Raw genomic sequence first — 22,995 nt, forward strand, 5'->3', positions numbered from 1 at the left:
AATGAACATTTAAGACACAGAGCTGAGCACACCATTCTACTGCTTAAATCTTTCAATACTTTCCCATTAACTGCAGGATAAAATGAAAACTTTTAGCAAGCACTACAAGAAGGTCCCTGGATAATCTTTTTCCTATTTTATTAATCTCATTCCCAGGCTTGCTTTCCCTTACTCCTTGCATCCAGCCACACTCACTTTCAGTTTATGGAACTAGCCATCTGATTTTCACCCCAAGGTTCACTTATACTGGCCCCCTTACCTAGGATTCTGTTTCCCACCTTACACCACACACCCTACCTGGGTGGGAGATAGATAACTGCTATCCATCCTCCAGCTTTCAGCTCAAAAACCACAGAAAAGTATTCCTTGACCCCCATATGAAGTAAGTTTCCCATATAATATGCCTTTGGAGCACTTAATATAATAAAATTAAATTTTATTTGTTGGCCGGTTGCATATTGGCTGTCTCACCCTCTGAAATGTAAGCCCTGTGAGATTGCCAACTATGTTATCTGTGTTAAACAGCATATTCTTAGCAAAACACTGAGTTGCTGACCCTCACTGTGCCTTGAAAAAAGGAGATGTTCAAGAAATATTTGTTAAATATGCAAATGAATAGAATTACCTTGTATCTGACTAATAGAACAGTTCCATATTCCTATTTCTCTGTTTTATAGAGTTAATAACCCATTTGGCCAGTTGAAATAAAAGCTAGATATTAATATAATATGTTTAGTTAGTTAAGAAAGCTATATTTTCAAATGACACTGGAAGTCCTTTATATTTAACTATTATGCTTACTACCAAGCATATCTAATAAACTTCATTTTTAATTTTAGAAACCTTTTAAAATGTTTTAATTGCTGTATTCATATTCCACTTAGTGTCTTAGTAGGTAAGTGAACCTTGAACATACCAAAGTTTATTTATAAGGTATCTCTGACCGTATAATTTAGATATCTTTATGTGCATTCTTTAAATGTTTATGATATCATTTCTGACTTTATGTATCTGTATATACATATATATATAAATATACTCATATATGCATGTAAATATATATATGCAAATTATATTTTCCCAAATGTAGAAACTGTCTTGTTTATCAGTGGATCTTGAGAAGATGTAATCTGCACATTTGCAGATTGGCTGCCAGTTTGCAAACTGCTGTATTTCTACATGTGGGCTTAAATAAATATAAGTATTATAACCCATGTGACAAAATCAACAGTTTGAAGTTTTGAAAGGGTTTTGATGACAGTTGTGATCCACAGTGTGTAACTGCCTTTCTTTAGGTTTAGCATGTGGAGACTGTTTATATGATGGTTAGAGTAGATGTTCCTCAAGTAGACTATTCTGGCAGGTCCGTGATTTCCACAGGTCTGCCTAGTACTCATAATTCCTTTCCTAGCAGTATTCCAAGTTTGATCACGAAGGTACAAGTAGTTGCTTAGCTTATTCTCACTATTGTGAGAATAATGAGCAAAGAACATTAAAAGATCATATTCTATTTCCAGGGGCTTCATAGTTGTATCAAACAGTTAAAGCATCTTAAAGAAGGGAAGCCATCAAAAAGGAATGGAAAACTGGACTGTGACTTCCTGTCCAATCAGACAACCCTGGTCTGCAGGGAGCTTTTCCAGAAAACTTTCAGTGAGAATACTGTTGTTTGTACCCATGCCACAAAAACAATCTAACAAATGGGCTAAGGCATGTAATAATAATTTGCCCACCAACAAGTAAGCAAATGTCATCACTCACCATTTGGGATGCTTCTTAAGACCTAAGTGTTGCAAAATGTAAAGTTTGAGAAAAATTCAGAACATTATGAGTCTGGTCATCTTGAAAAAGAACTTATATAGAAATACCATTACCTCTGACCTAAAATAAATAAAATAAAAATTCAACCAATTAAAAGAAAACACAGAAAGAAACACACCATACTGGTGCAGTTTCTGTAAATGAGCAGTAGCGTGATTATACACGATTTTTTACATATGTAAGTTTTTAGTCTAACTTCACTAAGGAAGCAAAAATTCTACTTTTAGAAATTAGAGCTATGGTATACCTTTAATTATTAGTTATATATCATATTTATCCTATGTCAATATTCCATTGATGATATTTCAGAGACATGATAGCCACTGGCTGTGAAGACACAAATGTTCGTGTTTATTATGTAGCCACCAGCTCAGATCAACCATTGAAAGTATTTAGTGGGCATACAGCAAAAGTGTTTCATGTTAAATGGTCTCCTCTGAGAGAGGGAATTCTTTGCAGTGGTTCTGATGATGGGTATGTATTTTTGGATTCTAATTTTCTAGTCCTTAAAATCATAAGCTTATATTTTCCTAGAAATGTACATATTTATAGGAGATATATAGATATATACAGAGTCTCCCTCTGTCACCCAGGCTGGAATGCAGTGGCGTGATCGTGGTTTACTGCAATCTCCACCTCCCGGGTTCAAGTGATTCTCCTGCCTCAGCCTCCAGAGTAGCTGGGAACCACAGATTTAGTATTGAATGATTAAGCATTTTCATTGAATTTTTGGCATAAATCCAAATTTAATAAGATAAATAATGAGGAGATTTCTGTAGGTTATGACTTGAAATAAGTCAGAATGGTAGGGAAATCAGTTATACTGCCGTACTCATGGCAGAACTCACAGATGCTGCGCTTCAGCCTGGAGAGCCTCAGACACTCATTTGCAGTGGGGCCTATAAAAGCCTTTCTTGGGTTTGACCAAAAAACATGCATTGGGACTTCAAAGCCTAACTACCTAACATGTCATAAAAGGAAAGACACCTGTTCTAGTGGCCCCTACAATAACATTAAGTTATTTTGATACAAATCCCTTTAATGTATTCTTATTTATGAAAGTATATCAAATGTAAAATATTTAAATGTTAGCATATATAAGAAATTAGCAACAAAATTTTTAGATTGTAATATACTTTGATATATTGTCGTGTGCAAGCTTAAGAGGACAAAGAAGAAATGAAAAAAAAATTTTTTTTTTGAGACAGTCTCGCTGTGTCGCCAGGCTGGAGTGCAGTGGCATGATCTCAGCTCACTGCAATCTCTGCCTCCCGGGTTCAAGCTATTCTCCTGCTTCAGCCTCCCTAGTAGCTGGGACTACAGGTGTGCGCCACCACGCCCAGCTAATTTTTGTATTTTTGGTAGAGACAGGGTTTCACCATGTTGGCCAGGATGGTCTCGATCTCTTGACCTCATGATCCGCCCGCCTCAGCCTCCCAAAGTGCTGGGATTACAGACATGAGCCCCTGCGCCTGGCCGAAATGAAACTTTATATAAAGCAGAAAGGGATATGCCTTAAGAAATAAGAATATATCATTTATCTCCTATATAGTGCAAAACAGTAATACTTTTGAAGTACTACTATTTTGTTGTCAGTTTGGCATATATCTGTGACTAAAAAATTATTGTGAATTGTCTAAGCAAAATTAGCAGTTGGAGGTCTTAAATTGATTTTAAGTTAAATTTTAATTTTAGTAACATTTGTACAGTCAATAGATACAAGTAACTTCGCGAATCCAGTTATATTTAAATTTTTTAACTTGATCTAAGATTTATTCTACACTGACCAAGCAACTTATATCACTGACAAAAACATGAAGGAATTATTTGCTGTATTGATTAAAGCATAAATATCAAGTGACATTTCAAATAATACCCATCATCATACATGTTATACTTTTATAATTTACAAATAATCTTAATATATTAAATGATTGTATCTGTATTATTAGTCATATTTTCCACTTTGGTTATAGCTGTTTTTGGTATTTCATTTTAACAAAGCAATTTTATTCACATGTAACTAACCGGCACATTGTGCACATGTACCCTAAAACTTAAAGTATAATAATAATTTAAAAAAACTGTGAAATGATATGTTTACTACCAGTAATAAGAGTAAAAGTCAAGAAAGAAAATATGTTTAAATAAGCTAGCACTAGCCTAGTTAAATATTCATTTCCACCTCCTATAAAGAAAAGTATGTGAGGGGATGAATTTGTTAATTAGCTTGATTTAATTATTCCACATTGTAAGCATACATCAAAATATCACATAAATATATACAATTATTATTTTTTAAATTAAAATGAAATGAATAGAACCTTATATCTTGAGACATAAAATGCTTCTAGATAAGCTAACAAATAATTATTATACTCTATTAAGAATATGTTAATACTCTAGATACATTATAACTTGAATGTTATCACACCCATAATATTCTATTTTCAGTACCGTTCGAATCTGGGATTATACTCAGGATGCTTGCATCAATATTCTTAATGGACACACTGCACCTGTGAGAGGATTAATGTGGAATACTGAGATTCCATATCTGCTCATATCTGGCAGCTGGGACTATACTATAAAAGTATGGGACACTCGAGAAGGAACTTGTGTGGATACTGTGTATGATCACGGTGCAGATGTATATGGTAAAGTGTCTTTCATTCTTTCATGTATTTGTTATATTGACATACTAATGATGCTTATAACTTCTGAGGAATACAGTATTTTTGAAGAAGTTATACAGTGTTTTATTTTACAATAACATTTTTCACATTAGAAAATATACATGTTTATTATTATAATACCAGAATGTGCAGAAGAAAAAGTCAACAAAAATTATCAGAAGATGACTATTGTTAGCACTGTGTTGTCTTTCTCCTCACCGTCTGCAGGTGTGTCTGTGTTTCTGTGTACACACAAACACACACACAATGCACACATATTGTGATGGGCATATATACATGTATGGCTTTTGTTTTTCTCCCTTCCATTGACATCACTCCAGAGGTAAGTTGTTTAACAGGAAATCAGTAATAGAGTAGATACCACTTATTTAACCATTCCTCTATTCTTGGATGTTTAGTACAATGTTTTGTTTTTTAATATAATCCCTTTTTTTAATATAATTAATTGGTTATGGAAAATCAGATTACTTACCATTTGCACATCTCTTCACTCTCATTCTTGTTTGTATTTATTCTCATCCTTAAACTTTGATGGGAGTAAATGGGCAGATTAAGAATCCAAAAATGATTTCTTAGAAAAAGTAACCTCAATCTAGATCAGGTTCAGATCCATATGCTTGATCACAATGGCCTTTTAGCCAAGGCAATGCGGGACTGAGTGTGGGAGAGAATCATATTTGTTGATATTCGAATTGAAAGGTCCCCAACTCTTCGTCTTTTAACTAGAACGTCATCTGCCCATCCACTAACTCACAGATACTATGTATGCTATTGGTTTTATAGTATACTTGTTGCTGCTTAACCACACGAAATATACTTTTAACATTTTCATCCATGACCATTTGCTTTCTAATAATTTTTTTCTTTTTTCTTTCTTTCTTTTTTTTATTATTATTTTGTTTTTTTGAAACAGAGTCTCACTCTGGCTCTGTTGCCCAGGATGGTGTACAGTGGCGCAAACACAGCTCACGTCAACCTTCACCTCCCAGGTTCAAGAGATCCTCCCACCTTAGCCTTCCAAGTAGCTGGGACTACAATCACGTGCCACCACACCCAGCTAATTTCTGTATTTTTGGTAGAGATGGTATTTCATCATGTTGCCCAGGCCGATCTCAAACTCCTGGGCTCAAGGGATCCACCCGCCTCAGACTCCCAGGAAAGTGCTGGGATTACAGGCGTGAGCCACCATTTCCAGCCTCTAATGGTTATTCAATTTTATATTCATATTTATAGAATATATAAAATAATTTATTGCATTCTTATATTATTTTCAGCCAGTATATTAAATGCAGATAGGTTGACTGAGAACCTTTCAGTTACTCACAATATTTCTTCATAGCTTCAATTCTGTAGAAGTTCTATGAAGCACATATAAATAAAAAATATTTTTCAATGTTCACTTTACTTAAAATAGGTTTTTATTTTCATCAGGTTTAACCTGCCATCCCAGTCGCCCCTTCACTATGGCCTCTTGCTCCCGTGACTCTACAGTGAGACTGTGGTCATTAACAGCCTTAGTCACTCCCGTACAAATAAATATTCTGGCAGACAGATCTTGGGAAGAAATTATTGGGAACACTGGTATGGAACATATACATGTATTAGAGTTTATTTCTAAATAAGTTTTATGAGAAATATTTTCTCACTGAATTATGTCTGTTCTTCAGATTATGCTATAGAACCAGGCACTCCTCCTCTACTGTGTGGTAAAGTGTCAAGAGATATTAGACAGGAAATAGAAAAACTAACTGCTAATTCTCAAGTGAAAAAACTAAGATGGTTTTCAGAATGTTTATCCGTAAGTATTACAGGAATTAAATGCGAATATTTTCCCTTTAGCCAACATGAATCATTACAACTATTTTTATTCACATATTTACATGTACCATTCTAATTCATTGGGTAACTCTTACCATAATCTGTGCACTATAAGAAAGCAAATGTAAAACTAGAAACAATACATGAGATAACATATAGTTATTTTGTTAATTTTTAAATTTAGATATGCCTGCATTATAATATTTTTGAAGATGCAAAATATTATGAGGTTTTTAATTCACTATTCCATATTTATTTTTTGTCAACTCTTTAGCCTCCAGGTGGCAGTGACAATTTATGGAACTTGGTTGCTGTGATAAAAGGACAGGATGATAGCTTACTTCCTCAGAACTACTGCAAAGGAATAATGCACTTGAAACATCTGATTAAATTTAGAACAGTGAGTAAAATATGCAAATATGATGTACTCAAGCAAATTTTTTGCCTTTTCACTATTAAAATATAAAAATGATTTTAAAAATATATATGATTAGATTGGTAGATTTAAATAAATGAACACTGAGGAGATCCATCTTGGGTAAAATGAATCATAAAAGTGAATTACTTGAGAACAGATTAAGTCAATCATGGTTATCATAGGTTGAGTCTCATGAAATTCCTTCAAGGTCACTCAGAACTCCTTGAAATGCTTTATCTTTCCCCTATTAGCAGATGACTGTGACATGTGGACTATTCTAATTTTAGTCTCAGAGGGCCTAATAGGCTGTTCTGGGATATGTTTTATAAAAAATGATCATATTATAGCTCTTAATGAATTTCAGTAAAAACTACGAGTTACCTCATCCCTGGGGCAATCTACAGCACTAACAACAAAACCCATTCTGGCACCAGAAAGAAAAAATTGCTTGTATATTTTCTGAAATATGTATAGTTAATCGTTAGAGCATGGAGACAGTTGTGCCAGAGATGTGGATCTAATGCTCATAAAGAGCAGTTTTTTCCATGAAGAGGAAGTTACTTTCTTTAATCGCAAGCTAAACACCTAATGACTGTAACCACAAAATCTATTTGACAGGAGAAGAGCTAATTAAAGTAAGCCAGTAACTTTTTGTTTTTACTAGAGGCCTGTCTGTACTGTTGTATATTACTTTATCATTACCTTTTATCTGTTCTGTATAACTACAACACCTGGAGAGGGTTAAGAACAATGGGATTCAGTCTCTCCCCTCCTGTGTCCCACCCCCACACACACCCCAAAATATTATGTTTAGAAACATATCACATTTTATAGAGAAAAATATTTTTAAATATTTACTTTCCAGAGCTATATGCTTTTGAAGTATGTATTCATGTAAAGTTTATATGATCATCTGTTATCATGAACTCTTGTAAAACAATTTTTTTTAATTTTTAATTATTATGGATGCATAATAGTTTATGGGGTATATGTGATATTTTCATACAAGCATACAATGAGTATTGATCAAATCAGGGTAATTGGGGTGTCCATCACCTCAAGCATTTATCTTTTTTTGTGTGTTAGGAACATTTCAATTCCACTCTATTAGTTATTTCAAAATATGCAACAAATTATTGTGACACATACAAAACAAAATATGACAAATTTTTTAAAATTCTATTTTCTTTTTAAAACCAGTCTGAAGCTCAAGAACTAACAACAGTCAAGATGTCTAAATTTGGTGGTGGTATTGGTGTACCTACTAAAGAGGAAAGACTGAAGGAAGCTGCTGAAATCCACTTGAGATTAGGACAAATTCAGAGATACTGTGAACTTATGGTTGAACTTGGAGAGGTAATGTGCTATGAAAGTAAAACTAATGAGTTTAACATAGTAGCCTAAACGTTAAGAATATACTCAATTTTAAGTATTAAAAATAAAAAGCTCAGCACTTTGGAGGCCAAGGTGGGTGGATCACTTGAGCCCAGGAGTTCGATACTAGCCTGGGCAACACGGTAAAACCCCACCTCTACAAAAAACACAAAAAATTAGACAGGCATGGTGGTGTGCACTTGGGAAGCTAAGATGAGAGGATCAGTTGAGCCCAGGAGGCAGAGGTTGCAGTGAGCTGTGATCGTACCACTGCACTCCAGCCTGGGCTACAGAAAGAGACCCTATCTCAAAAAAAAAAAAAAAAAAAAAAGCCTGAGCGTGGTGGCTCATGCCTGTAATCCCAACACTTTGGGAGGCCAAGTCGGGTGGATCACGAGGTCAGGAGATTAAGATCATCCTGGCCAGCATGGGGAAAACTTGTCTCTGCTAAAATACAGAAAAACAAAAACAAAACTAGCCAGGCGTGTGGCACGCACCTCTAGTCCCAGCTACTTGGGAGGCTGAGGCAGGGGAATTGCCTGAACCTGGGAGGCAGAGGTTGCAGTGAGCCGAGATCGTGCCACTGTACTCCAGCCTGGGTAACTCCATCTCAAAAAAAAAAAAAAAAAAGGGAAAGAAATGTAAATACCCTGCGTGCTGGCTCACACTTTCACACCTGTAACCCTACCACTTTAGGAGGCCAAGGCGGAAGGATCACTTGAGGACAGGAGTTCAAGATCAGCCTAGCCAACATGGAGAAACCCCCCCTCTTCTAAAAATATAAAAATTAGCCCAGCATGGTGGCATATTCCTGTAATCCCAGCTACTTGGGAGGCTGAGGCAGGAGAACTGCTTGAACCTGGGAGGCGGAGGTTGCACGGAGCCGAGATCGCACCATTGCACTCCAGCCTGGCGACAGAGCAAGACTCCATCTCAAAAAAAAAAAGGAAGCTTATTTTTTTACAGATCTAATTGATTCTCTACCAATCTGATATTAAGTGTAGATGTTAGGAGAGTAGTTATCAAAGTGTTCCAGGACAGCAGCATTGGCATCACTGGGATCCCTATGCATGTCTCACCTCAGACCTACAGAATCAGAAACTGCGGGGTTGGAGCCCAGCCATCTTGTGTTTTCATAAGCCCTCCATGTTATTCTCTTGCATGCTGAAGTTTGAGAACTACCGCCCTAGGCTGGAATCTTAACTTCTTACAAACAAACAAAAAACTATGTTGGCTAATTTGTTCACAGTAGAATCCGCTTGCTAATACTACTTGTCATAACTAAATCCCACACTGGCCAGAAGAAGGGTTTCTGCTGAACACCATCTGATAAAGGATGATGATTGTTTAATGGAGGGCTAAATCAACAAAACTGATCTTTACAAAAAGGTTAGGATGAATTTATGCTTTTGCTACCCTTTAGTAGATGGGTAGTGACTGCAATGGAACACGGGAGAATGGGGCTTCTGTTTCTTGATCCTGGGTGTTGATTACATGGGCATATTCAGTTTGTGTAAACTTATTGGACCTTTCCCTTTTCTGTATATGCATTTTAGTTCAGTGAAAATTCTTCCTTTCCCTGCCTCACCAAAACAACCGTTAGAATGGCATGGACTTATCTCATAGCTTATCATCTTTTAAAAAGTTTAAGTTAGTTAATTGTGTAGCTACAAAGCATGATATTTAGAGTACTTGTAAATTATATAAAGTAAAACTAAGCAATATGGTTACATTAAAATAAATCAAAACTAAATTTAGCTCACCTTTTTACTTTCCGTATACTTCAAGAAAAACGATGAATTACTGCTTGACCCCAAATAATAAAATGTGCCATTTTAAAATGTTATCAAAAAGGCATTATAAATTTAAAAGTATTTAATTTAGGAGCAATGTAAAAATTTTCCTTGTAAAGTAGTAAATATTTAACTAAAAGTTGCTTTTTAAAACAGCATTACTGCAGAGAAGATCTATCAAAAGTCAAGGAGAAAAGGAATTAATAAATTTTGGTACAACAGTGTAATTCTTTAGCTTTCTGGGTTTTATATTTGATTAAATATAATTTAAACTGCCTTTAACTCAAAGCCTATTTCAATCAGGTATCTGTTTGGGAAGCTTAATAATTTTATTGTTGTGCAGGTTCATCGATGTACTTAATGATCCATGAAACTGTACAAGTTGTTAGAAATATGGGTGTCCTAAGCCGGGCACGGTGGCTTACGCCTGTAATCCCAGCACTTTGGGAGGCTGAGGCAGGTGGATCACCTGAGGTCAAGAGTTTGAGAACAGCCCTGCCAACATGGTGAAACCCTGTCTCTACCAAAAATACAAAAATTAGCTGGGCGTGGTGGCGGGTTCCTGTAGTCCCAGCTACTCAGGAGGCTGAGGCAGGAGAATCACTTGTATCCGGCAGGCGGAGGTTGCAGTGAGCCAAGATCATACCATTGCACTCCAGCCTGGGTGACAAGAGTGAAACTCCATCTCAAAAGAAAAAAGAAATATGGGTGTCCATAGAATCGTTTGTAATCATTTCTTAGGAATGTTGTTTATTTTTTTAAGCTTATTTATTAGACATGTTTCTATTGAAAGATCTTGGTGAATTCAAAGTTAATTTAATCTACATTGCAACTTCTTTCTTCTGTTAGAGAGAGATTTCCCCTGAAAACATATTTTAAGATACCGTTTAGGTAACATGATTTTAAATATGTAGTATTAAAAATTGCCTGTTTAAAATTTAACGTATTATCTTCTGGTTAATTACCGATTTTCTAGTGATAATTGCAATAGAACCCTAGTGTTTTGAAAAGCCTTAATTAAAATAAAATTTTGATTCATGTAGTGATATTTCAGAAAATTTTCCTCTCAGTTCCACTCTAGATTGGAATCCAATGAAATCTGTATTTTCATATAACAGTAACAATCAGCCTTTATTAAACAATGAGCTTCTTCAATAGAAGTCCAATTTTTAAATATGAAGACAAGTATTATATTATCAGTTAAATGAAGAAATGACAATAAATAAAATTTATTAAAATGAGTAGAAAAGGATAAAATAGAAATAGATGGTATATTTGTTCATATAAGTAGCAGTGAAATAAAAATGTTAATGTTTTGAACACCATGGAACAAATTACTCTGGAGTTGTATTAGAAGATGAGTCAACATATTTTTCAAAGTACATATTTTAGTTACTATTTCTTTTCTTCCCTTCCTTTCTCTCCCTCAGTCTCTCCTTCCATTTTTCTCTTTCTTTCTCTCTAGGTTTAGGACTGGATTTTCCCTAAATAATAGAATTTTACATATTTTATTTTAAAATATTTTAATATGTAGAGACTTCAAAAATTTGTGGAAAATGGAATTAAAAGATAGCAATAAAAAATAAATATTTTTCTCAACTTCTTCAAGTTCCATCAAGTTCAAGACACTTTTGTAAGTGATGACAGCAGCCATTTAATCCTTCCCTAAGGGACCGAGGGGTACTTGGAATTTAACCATGTCAATACAGTCTTTTTTACTTTTTTGTTTGTTTGTTTTTTTTTTTTGGTTTTTTTTTTTTTTTTTTTTTGTAGATGAAGTCTTGCTCTGTGGCCCAGACTGGAGTGCAGTGATGTGATCACAACTCACTGCAGCCTTGAACCCCTGGGCTCAAACGATCCTGTCCACTCAGCCTCCCAAGTAGCTAGAACTACAAGTGTGCACCACCACACCTGACTAATTAAAATATATATATATATGTTTTGGTAGATCTGAGGGTCTTGCTGTGTTGCCCAGGCTGGTCTCAAACTCCTAGCCTCAAGCAATCCTCCCACCTCAGCCTCCCAAAGCACTGGCTTTACAGGCATCAGCCACCATGCCCAGCTTCTTTTACATTATTGACAGAGGTAAAATTAGTGCACTTTAAAGATTTTTTTAAGACTACGGAACAAAAAGAAGTCAGAAAGTACCAAATCAGGACTCAAGAACTCAAATATAAAAATACTATATTATAAATACGAATCTATTTTTTAAGTGTCTTAAGAATTACACAGAGCAACCAAAATTAATATGCTCCTGCCCTTTTTGCCTTCTATTGTAGTGGGACAAAGCCCTGTCAATTGCACCAGGAGTCTCTGTGAAATACTGGAAGAAGTTAATGCAGAGGTAAGGCAGAGAGAGTCCATGTTAAAAAAGATGTTTTAAAATCATGTTAGAATAGAAGCAGTATATAAATATGGCAGTAGCTCTTGAAATTTCTTATTCTTATGTTGTCTTAAATAACAATTAAATTTTGTATCTACTGATACAGTAAATGAAATGAATCAGTTACAAGTAATTTTGGTGTTCTTGGATTTGACTTGACCTCTGATGAAGATAGCAGAAGGCAAATTTCCCCATGTCAATGGAGAGAAGGACAGATAAGCAAACATACTCACTGATTAATAAATTGCTATTGAAATATAAGTGGCAAGATTTTCTGAAGGTTAGCATAGGTTCGTAAAATACTATTCTACTAATTATCTCAAAAATTTTCTCTGCAGGCACTAATTCCTGCCATTTCTTCCCATGGATATGAGGGAGGCACTGATGATAAAGAAGGGTCTGACCACTGAGGAAATTAACTAAACATTCTTGTTTTAGAATGCAATAAACCAACAAGATTTTTTCTCAAGTGGACTAGTTTCCTGGGGTTGCCGTAAAAAAAAAAAAAAAAAAAAAAAAAAATTACCATAAAATGGGTGGCCTAAAACAACAGAAATTTATTTTCTCAGTTCTGGAGGCCAGAAGTCTAAATCATGTTGTCAGCAAAGTTGGTTTCTACTGGAGGCTCTGAGAAAGAATTAGTTCCATGCTTCTCTCTTGGTGTCTGGTTGCGTGCAGTCCTTGGCATCTTGTGGCTTTTTGACACGTCACTCCAGTCTCTCCCTTATCTGCACATGGCATTATTCCTTGTGTGTCTCTGTGCCCAGATTTCCTCTTCTCATAAGTCATGAGTCATATTGGATTGAGGGCCTACCCTAATCCAGTATGACCACATATTACTTCAACTAATTACATCGGCTAAGACCCTATTTCCATATGTGGTTACATTCACAGGTATCGTGGGTTAGGACTTCAACATATTGTTTTGAGGGACACATTTCAACCTACAACGTATGATTATTCTCTGTTCTATTTTATTGTACTCTCTTCTATGCTATTCATTCATTTAACAAATATTTATTAATGCCTAGTATATGCCAATCACTGTGCTAATCTTATAGAGTACTATATATTATTATGTAATTACCTTGCTTCTGACATTAAAAACAGAAATTTGGATTTTTCTTTTATGCAACAAGGTTTAGTGGCAAAAAATCAACTGCTTCCTACAGACACAAGTAGAAATCAATCAAAGGCTAAACATAAAATTCAGAAGGATTAACACATTTGCCATGGGAAAGTAAACTGTTCCCTAGCACCTGCTCCCAACAGTAAGTTAAGCAACAGGCTGATTGTAGCCCTCAGATTTTAGGCTCCCTCTCCTGAGCTTTAAGAATCCCCAGTGCTGTAAGTCCCTGTACCCTCACAGCACAATTGTGAATGTTATTGCTCTCACCGAATCCTTAAGAAAGTCAAGTTAGCAGAGGATATTTATTTCACAAAACATTATTTCAATCTCAGCAAAAACTTAATGGATTTCCATTTAAGACCAAAGTGGAGTCACTCCGTGTTAATATTGCAGAATAAAAGTAAACATATTTTGTATTCTATGTGATTATTGACATATTTTATTAGCATCTAGTCATATTAATATGCTACTACGTTGCTTTCTATGTTAGGGATCTGTGAGTTTAAAATGTGGTGTATCCTCAGATAAATTAGAACAAAGGAAACCTGACCAAGATTGGTGTATATGAACTGAGCTATAAAGAATACATAGGAGATAACCAAGTGAAGAGGCTAGAGGAAGCATCCCAGGCTTAGGAAGCAGAGTACAGGAACTCTGTGAAAGGAGGCTGCTGTAGCTGGAGTGCAGGAGCCAGGGGGAAGTGATGCCAAGGGAAAGTGAAAAGGTAGGCACAAACTGGACGTTTTAGGGCCTTGTAAACGTAGTAAGCTTTTTTATTGTTTCTTTATCCTAAGAAGAACACAAGACATTAAAGGGTTTTAATTTTAAATAGGGTAGAAAGTGATGTGATCAATTCTTCATTTAGAATATCTGCACAAGCTAAAATATCAAGAACAGATTAGAGAAGGTCAATAGCAGATATGAGGAGGCCAGTTAGAAGGCAATTAGAATAGCTGAGTCAAGAGACAGCAGTAGCTTGGATGCCACATGTAGTGATGTGGGGACTGAGAAAAGTAGACAAATTTGATATATCTAGGAGTTAAAAGTAACTGGATTTGGTAATAGAGATGAGGAAGATATAATTTTTAGGTTTTAGGTTTGAAAAACTGGATAGAAGCTGTTGCTAATCACTGGGATTTAAAAACAAACAACTAAAACAACAACAACAGCAAAACCATTAGAAGAGGATTTGAATCAAATGGCACGAAGATCATTAGTTCTTTGGACATGTTGAGCTTGAAGTTCCTTGTGATTTTAGTGGCATTGTTCAATAGCCAGTCTTGATTGTGTAGCCCAAAGAAGAAATCTGGATCACATGGAGGTTATTGTTGATCTTAGTAAGAGCTGTTTTGGTAGAAAGAAGGAGACTGAAGCAAGATTAGAATAGATTTAGTGGGGAAGGAAAAGGAGGAGGCAAACGAGAATACACAAAACTCTTCCAATTCTATTTCATTTATCTTTGAAAGCCAACTCCTGATTTTCTGTGCCTCTTAGCCCATGTAGCTGCCAGAAAGTGGTCTCTCCACAACTCCTGCATTTATGCTTTATAGATCCAGCCATTCATCCAGATTGGCAGTCTCTCAATCATAGTTTCAAATGCCCAGGGAAGTAGATTATTATTTCTAACCAGCTTGTTTCTAAACAGCTATAACAAGAAAATCAAAGTCACATAGTAAAAACATAGCTGTTGAGGAATACTTCGATGACTCTATGAAATTGGAGACTGTTAACAGTGAACTGGCAAATATCATGAAAAATATTTTCCATTTTCAGCATGAAAAATATCTGCTACCCCTACCCAAAGATTAAAAATTGAATTCTGGTTTAATGTAAATGCTAGCGTATATTAAATAGACCAGGTTATTTTTAAACAAAACTGAGGTTAAACATTGAGGGCAGAATTAGCTAGGGGGTTAGTCATTGAGAAAATACCTGAGACTTAGATGGGAAGATACACGCACACACACACACACACACACACAGATGGAGAGAGAGAGAGAGAGAGAGAGAGATGGGTGCAGAGAGACAGAGACAGATTACGGAAACAGACACATGTACACGCTTCACAGTCTCTAAGATTACCATCCCCTGTCTCCCTTCATATGTCTGGAACATTATTTTTCTTTAATCTTCCTCACTTAGGGCACTTAAGACATTCTACATTTTATTGTTAATATTTATGTTTCTATATTCTCCATCTTAGTGATTTTTAAGCTACTTGAGTTTCAAGCCCCTCTATTCATTGTTATGCTTCCTAAAACAATTAAAATTATCTGTCTTTAACAATGTAGATACCCACATATTTGCTTAATCCACCTGATATCCTATCACACGTATCTTGTATAAAACATATTTTTGAATAAATTAATTGCCCATTTTAATAGATAAACTACATTGATTTTAAGATCTAAAATGTTTAGGCATATTTTATATCATGTTCTAAAGACAAACAAGTACCTATAGTATTTATTATTTCATATAAATTTTATCTGCCTCCCACATGTAATTTAATTATAAAATGTCTTTTTTTAAAGTGGTATGCCAAAGGGCTTTATGAAATCTGCTACAAATTTTAGCCATACTTTCAGAAAATCTCAATTCACCTAAAAACCTTAAAAATAATATATTGTTTGAAAAACTGTCCTTATTTTATTAGGAGAGCTGACCAATTAATCCAGGAAGATAAGGATGATGTCATTCCATACTGCATAGCCATTGGTGATGTGAAAAAGCTAGTCCATTTTTTCATGTCAAGAGGTCAGCTTAAAGAAGCTCTGCTTGTTGCACAGGTAAAACCACAGAACTACCCCAGTCACATACATGGATGGGTGAGCATGTAGAAGGGAAAAGGTTGTGTTGACTGGCTCACCCTTACATAATTGACAAAGTCATAAAGGGCTTGGCTTCTGCCCTCCTCCCTGGCCTTCTTTCTCAACATTTGAGAACATACTATTTTCTGGTCACAGCGCACTTATTTTATTATTTATTTATTTTTTTGAGATGGAGTCTTGCTCTGTCACCCAGGCTGGAGTGCAATGGCACGATCTCAGCTCACCACAACCTCCACCTCCCAGGTTTAAGTGATTCTCCTGCCTCAGCCTCCCGAGTAGCTGGGATTACAGGCACCCGCCACCATGCCCAGCTAATATTTGTATTTGTAGTGGAGATGGGGTTTCACCATGTTGGCCAGGCTGGTCTCAAACTCCTGACCTCAGGTGATCCTCCCGCCTCAGCCTCCCAAAGTTCTGGGATTACAGGCATGAGCCACCACACACAGCTGAACTTATTTTATATCTTTAAACATACAAGCATCTCTGAACTCTAAACTTTACACATGCTGCTGAATGTTATACACCATGCATTTGAACAACTTATTTTTAGTAATAATTCACTTGAAGCTTTTTTTGCTACACACAATTAACATCTCATTTCTCCTCAAATTCTAAGATTATCTCCAAATTATAGTATAAATTTCAAACATTATTTAAGTATACTTTGCTCAAAATCATATTCTGAAATGTGTCAATTATCAACAATTAGCTAAAGAATAATTCAACATTTAATTAAATTCTAGGCTGCTTGTGAAGGAAATATGCAGCCCTTACATGTTTCTGTGCCTAAAGGAGCTTCATATTCTGATGATATCTACAAGGAAGACTATAATGAGTGAGTGATTTATTTGCTCTGGGTCCATATGTTTTATGGTTGTCTTCCCTTTAGGAATTTTTGAAGTCTCTATAATTCATCATTCTGATGAGTTGACTGCCTCAACCGCATTCCTCACCATGATCCAGTTCCATACAGCATTTACTCCTAGATGAACAGGGAAATTTCAGGCATGGAGACTCTGTTTATATACATTTTATATAGCTTTCAGAAAAGCAAAATGCGTTTTACTAGAGAGATTGAAAGTAAGGCACCTAAACACTTAGAAACTAATCAAACCTATTGGAGAGGACCAATGATGAAAATAAGATAGACTGCTTATTAATGTTTTACTCTAAAGTTAGTGTATGTAAGTTCACAGTAACGTAGTTTATAATCCCATGACCCCAGTATTGGTATCTAGAATAATGTTTGGTCCTCTTTTAAAGAAGAAATCCTGATAGTTATTTTAAAAAAGAAATGGAAATGAGAATTTTTCAGCCTTCTAACCTTTTTTTAATCCAGTAGTCTGCCTTCCCCCATCCTTTCTATTTGCTCCTATTATTAAGCTAGAAAATAGGATATTTAAACTTTTAAGACACTCATCAAGTAGAAGAGGATCATGAAATGTTAAGCAAATAATGTGTTGGGAATAATGTATTCTTGCCTGGATCTTTACTGCCATTCTCTGCCATTTCTAAACTTGACATTTTAAAAAGCTAACACATGCTAGCTGTATTTTGGATACCACCTAAATTTCTCAAAATTTCAATTTGACCTGTAATTCTTCTACGCTTAACTTCCCCTGTGGCTGAATCATAAATTGTCCAATGCAGAATGGTAAGCTTTTAAAATCAGGCTTCTTTTCTGACAGTTGTGGGGATAGAGGGAGATAGAGGCTTATCAGACCGTATACTTGTAAAGACCACTTTCCTGATTTATTTTTTCCAAAAACAAGTCTTTAAAGCAAGCATGTCAAATTAAATTTTATTTGGTCTTTTTATCATACCTTTTAAAAAGTATTGGTTTGCTTTTATAATGGAATACTTGTGTTTATATAGAATACACATTTTTTTCTTTCTAGACTCCTGCACAAAGTCAGTAAAGAACTGGCAGAATGGTATTTTCAAGATGGTCGAGCAGTACTAGCCGCATGTTGCCATCTTGCCATAGATAATATTGAGGTACGACATTTAAAACTGGTTTATGTGAATGAAAAGTTTTTTAGATATATCATGGTGTTTGAGAGGAAAAGATATGGTGACTTTCTGTGTGAGATCTGGTTTTGCATGTCTTCGAAGCCTGAGTAATTAAGTAATTACATTCCTAATTAGCACACATAAACTATGAGCTCTTGTTTTAAGCACACATAGACTATGAGCTCTTGTTTTCTTTTATTTCTACCACAAGACACATATTTATAACAACCTTGTTTTAAACATTTCAACATATATGAGAAGCGCCAGTGTAGTAAAGGGAAGAATCACTGGACATAGACACAAAATATCTGAGTCTTTTCTCACACATACTGACTTTGGGCACGTCATTTAACCCTCAGAATCTCAAATGTCTTCAATTCTAAAATGAAAATATGAATACCTCCCTTACCTATTTCACATATATCTGTTAGGATTATAAGAAAAAATACAAATGAAAGCACTTATTTTTCAGTATATTATTCACAAGTTATATTTTTAAGGTACTTTCCACTTGACTCATTAATTTAATAAGGAAAATGTTAATTAAAGATACAGATTCTATTGTGCATTTATCTTTAGATATATTTGCTTTAGGAAATGATAGATAACTATATAATCTTAAAGAAGCTCTTAAAAATTTACATTTTTTTCTGATATGGAGATTGAAGGACATATTGAGAATATCATAGAGTGTTATTAATTAATTACAAAAATAGAACCAAGGGTTCTAAACTCTTCAATTCTGACCTAAAAAAAATTTCTGTATGTCTCATTAATAACTTTTCCCTCTGAAAATTGCAATTACGCTTACATAGCTACTTTATAGGAATATTACAGTCAATATTTTATAAGAATAATTGATTTATAGGTTAATACTGCTTTATCTGCTTTATGAGCTTGGAGGGGAATGATGATCCTACCCAGCTTCTGTGCAACTGAAGAAATTATTTTCTTATTGAGCAAGCTTGCTATGGCATACCTGATTCGCGGAAATGAACTGGAGTTGGCAGTCTGTGTGGGCACAGTACTAGGAGAGTCTGCAGCACCAGCAACCCACTATGCCTTAGAATTACTGGCGAGAAAGTGCATGATGATTTCAGTATGGTAAGAATTTTGAAATTCAAAGAATAATTTCATAGTGATGGAATACATTTTTAAAACATTATAAATTCCATTTGATAAGATATGCATTGGGAGGATATAGGATCACCTTGTTTATAAAGGATAAGATTGTGGAAGGAAATAATGATATAACGATGTCATAATGATGAGAACTATCATGGTTGTATAATGAAATCTGCCATGATCCATTCTGAAGTAGCCCAGTTGTAATTCCGTAGTGTTTCAAGCACTTAAAGTATCATGAGACAACAAATGTGCTCTTCTTAAGATGATCAGAACACATATTCCCACATCTTAAAATTCCACATATCTACACTTTTTCTTGTCAGATCTTGTGTCCTATTTTAAATTTGTACAATAAAGTCACTTATATAAAGCAACAACAAAAAATGGTTTTGCTGGACACTTGAAACAGGACACCTCCCCCAGACTCTGGCAATACCCAAAGAAAGAGACCCTGGGAATTACCTGGGGTAGCCCGGAAATCCAGGGCAAAGCAATTCCAGCTCATATCTGCAGAGCCCTGGCCTTAAGTCAAACAATCCATTATTACGGAGGCTCTATTAGGAAATACGGGATTCCGTCATTCCTTAGATGTTTATTGAATAAAGATTATTTTAGATTTTTATCTTTTCTTTCTCTCAAATACTTAGGATCTCAAGAAGTTTCTAAATGAATTTGTTTATCACGACTATGACCTTTCCCCATTGCAAGTCCCATGCACACACACACCACCCTGGAGGTGGAGCTATACAGATGACTATAACTATTGAACACCACAGGTGGTAATGATAATAATAAATACTAATTAACACTTCTATACTGTTTACTCTGTGCCAAGCACGATTTTAAGTACTTTATATGTAAAAATTCACTAGGTTCTATGTGGTAGGTTTTAATTTTCCTGAGGTCACAGTAAGTGGTAGAGCCAAGATTCAAAGCTACATAAATCAGCTCTGAAGTTTGCATTCTTAGCTGTCAGACTACTTGGGGTGAGCATCCCTAATCCAAAAATCCAAAATCCAAAATGGTCCAATATCCAAAACCTTTCAGGTGTTGACCTGACAATCATAAGTGGAAAATTCCACATGAAAGTACTTAACACAAAAATTTGTTTAATGCACAAATTATTAAAAATATTTTATAAATTACCTTCAGGCTGTGTGGATAAGGTGTATATGAAACATAAATACATTTTGTATTTAGACTTGGGTCCCATCCCTTAGATATCTTATTATGTATTTGCAAATATTCTAAAATCCAAAAAAGTCTGAAATCTGAAACACCTTTGGTCCCAAGCGTTTCAGATGAGGGATACCCAACCTGTACCACTTTCTTATCTGCAGCCAACTCGGGAAAAGAACAACACTTACATTCTTCTTTTTTGTCTGAATCTGAAGGTTTTATAGTGAATCAGGAATTTCAAAGTTGTTTTAATTTTTACATATATCTTACAGTAATGTAAGAGCTCCCTTCCCCCACTAAAATGTAGTAGTACCCTACCATCAGTTTCAGACTTCAGTGTACTTAATGGTGACTCTCCTCTGAGAGTATCTAGTTATCTCTCTATCAAGAGCTATAATAGTCAATTACCTAGGGACTTGCCTTCGTCTCAAAGCATGAAGCCTAATTCAAATTATTTATTCATGAAGGTGGCTGATTTCATGCTAAAAGTCATCATCAGATGAAAGGGGATTTGTTTTTAAAAAGTGAAGGTAAAAAGCAGTAAAAGGGCCAAGCACAGTGGCTCACGCCTGTAATCCCAGCACTTTGTGAGGCCAAGGTGGGTGGATCACCTGAGGTCAGGAGTTCAAGACCAGCCTGGCCAACATGGTGAAACCCCATCTCTAAAATACAAAAAAAAAAAAAAACCCATTACTAAAAATACAAAAATAAAAAATAAAAAAATTAGCCAGGCATGGTGGCAGGCACCTGTAATACCATCTACTTGGGAGTCTGAGGCAGGAGAATCACTTGAACTCAGGCGATGGAGGTTGCAGTCAGCCAAGATCATGCCACTGCACTCCAGCCTGGGCAACAAGAGTGAAACTTCGTCTCAAGGAAAAAAAAAATTTGGCAGCAAAAGAGAAATACAGTATACAGTTGACCCTTGAACAATATGAGGGTTAGGGGTGCCAACCCCCCAAGCAGTCCAAAATCCATCTATATCTTCTAACTCCCTCAAAACTTAACTACTAATAGCCTACTCTTGACTGGAAGCCTTACTGATAACATTAACAGTCAATTAACAGATATTTTGTATCCTTTATGTATTATATACTGTATTCTTACAATAAAGTAAACTGGAGAATAGAAAATGTTATTAAGAAAATCGTAAGGAAGAGAAATCAATTTACTATGCATTAAGTGGAAGCGGGTCATCATAAAGGTCTTCATCTACATCTGCTTCCTACTGAGCAGTTCAAACTCATAACATTGTATGTTACATAATATGATTAAACATTTTTCAATTAACTATATGTCTTAATTACTTTTAAGATAAAACAAACTTCTTCCTTGTAACGCCCCCACCCCAACAATTCTTTTTTAATATATCCATAGATAAGTGTAACAGAAACTAGGAAACAGTTTAAATGTGGTGCTGATTAGCTTTACTTTCAGGAGAAAGCTGTAATCCTCCTGGCTATTAGTAGAGCTGCACAGATTTTTTAAAAGATAGCTACATCATTTACAAAGATGTGCATAATTTTTAAGCTATAAACAGCTCATTTTTTTTACATTTACTGTAAAAGTCTGTTTCTTTGTGGTATTCATCGTATAATCATGGTATTCATATTTAATATTTTCCTTTAGCTTTCCATGTGTTGGATACAGGTATTATCTACTTTTATTTAAGAACATATTCCTTTAAAATGTATATACTCCTTTATTTTATTATTTGAATACTATCTCTGTATTAAGAAATATTTATCAACTATTTTCACATTGTTTTATGGTATGCCAATTCACGTGTAATTTATAGCACATGAAACCTGACTACAAAGTAATGAGAAAAGTTCCTATAATCACTGATGATTTTATACTTAAAAGTTGTACAATAAATGAACTGTGATTTCCTGCAATACCAAATAATAGCTAACTCAGCTAAGCAGAATGAAATATCTCTTCTGATAGTGAAATTTTATATTTTAGATCATTCAATTAGTCTATATCATTTTTATATGTACATTTTTCCCCATTTGTGTACTGAACTTTCAAAAAAGAGTGAATTTGATTAACATTGAAGGAAATTAGCTGGCCTTGCTAAAATTTCACTGTATGAAGGTGTAATTCTACATTAAGAAAGTCAAATTTTGTCTATAGTTCAATGAAGTTTGAATAGAATTTTAGCACAGCTATTTTATACACAGTAAAAACAAATGATAATTTCTATATTTTCATGGACGTTATTTAAAACTATGAAATTTTGATAAGAGGAAACATATGACATCATTCATACATTTTAGCATGAACAGCTAAACTACTCTAACTTGGAACCTGCCCAATGTAATAGAAAATGTGGCAGTTTGGAAAGATATTATGTGTAATTTTTAATGGCTAGAGGAAAATAATATGAAAAATTATTGTAATCTTTTA

At 35.0% G+C, this 22,995-nt stretch overlaps 1 protein-coding gene across 17 annotated transcripts in view; it reads left to right on the forward strand.

Annotated features, from left to right (window-relative positions):
- The window catches only part of WDR17 (WD repeat domain 17), a 117,698-nt gene that overhangs the window by 78,340 nt on the left and 16,363 nt on the right, over window positions 1-22,995 (forward strand). For 10 of the 17 annotated variants that reach the window (XR_010112074.1, XR_008625271.2, XR_004671288.3 and 7 more), the window contains 12 exons: window positions 2,131-2,295; window positions 4,276-4,478; window positions 5,949-6,098; window positions 6,185-6,315; window positions 6,610-6,735; window positions 7,954-8,109; window positions 12,200-12,264; window positions 16,089-16,221; window positions 17,007-17,098; window positions 18,162-18,261; window positions 19,241-19,380; window positions 22,213-22,233. Coding sequence is in view for 13 of the 17 variants with exons in the window: in XM_063604001.1 (XP_063460071.1) it covers window positions 2,131-2,295; window positions 4,276-4,478; window positions 5,949-6,098; window positions 6,185-6,315; window positions 6,610-6,735; window positions 7,954-8,109; window positions 12,200-12,264; window positions 16,089-16,221; window positions 17,007-17,098; window positions 18,162-18,261; window positions 19,241-19,380; window positions 22,213-22,233 (1,482 nt within the window). In the remaining 4 variants the exon portion in view is untranslated. The remainder of the gene's footprint in view (window positions 1-2,130; window positions 2,296-4,275; window positions 4,479-5,948; window positions 6,099-6,184; window positions 6,316-6,609; window positions 6,736-7,953; window positions 8,110-12,199; window positions 12,265-16,088; window positions 16,222-17,006; window positions 17,099-18,161; window positions 18,262-19,240; window positions 19,381-22,212; window positions 22,234-22,995) is intronic. The other 7 variants (XR_008625272.2, XM_034959441.3, XM_057302214.2 and 4 more) reach the window with 3 other exon arrangements.

The sequence above is a fragment of the Pan paniscus genome, chromosome 3 (genome assembly GCF_029289425.2).
Source record: "Pan paniscus chromosome 3, NHGRI_mPanPan1-v2.0_pri, whole genome shotgun sequence".
NCBI classification, from domain to species: Eukaryota; Metazoa; Chordata; class Mammalia; order Primates; family Hominidae; genus Pan; species Pan paniscus.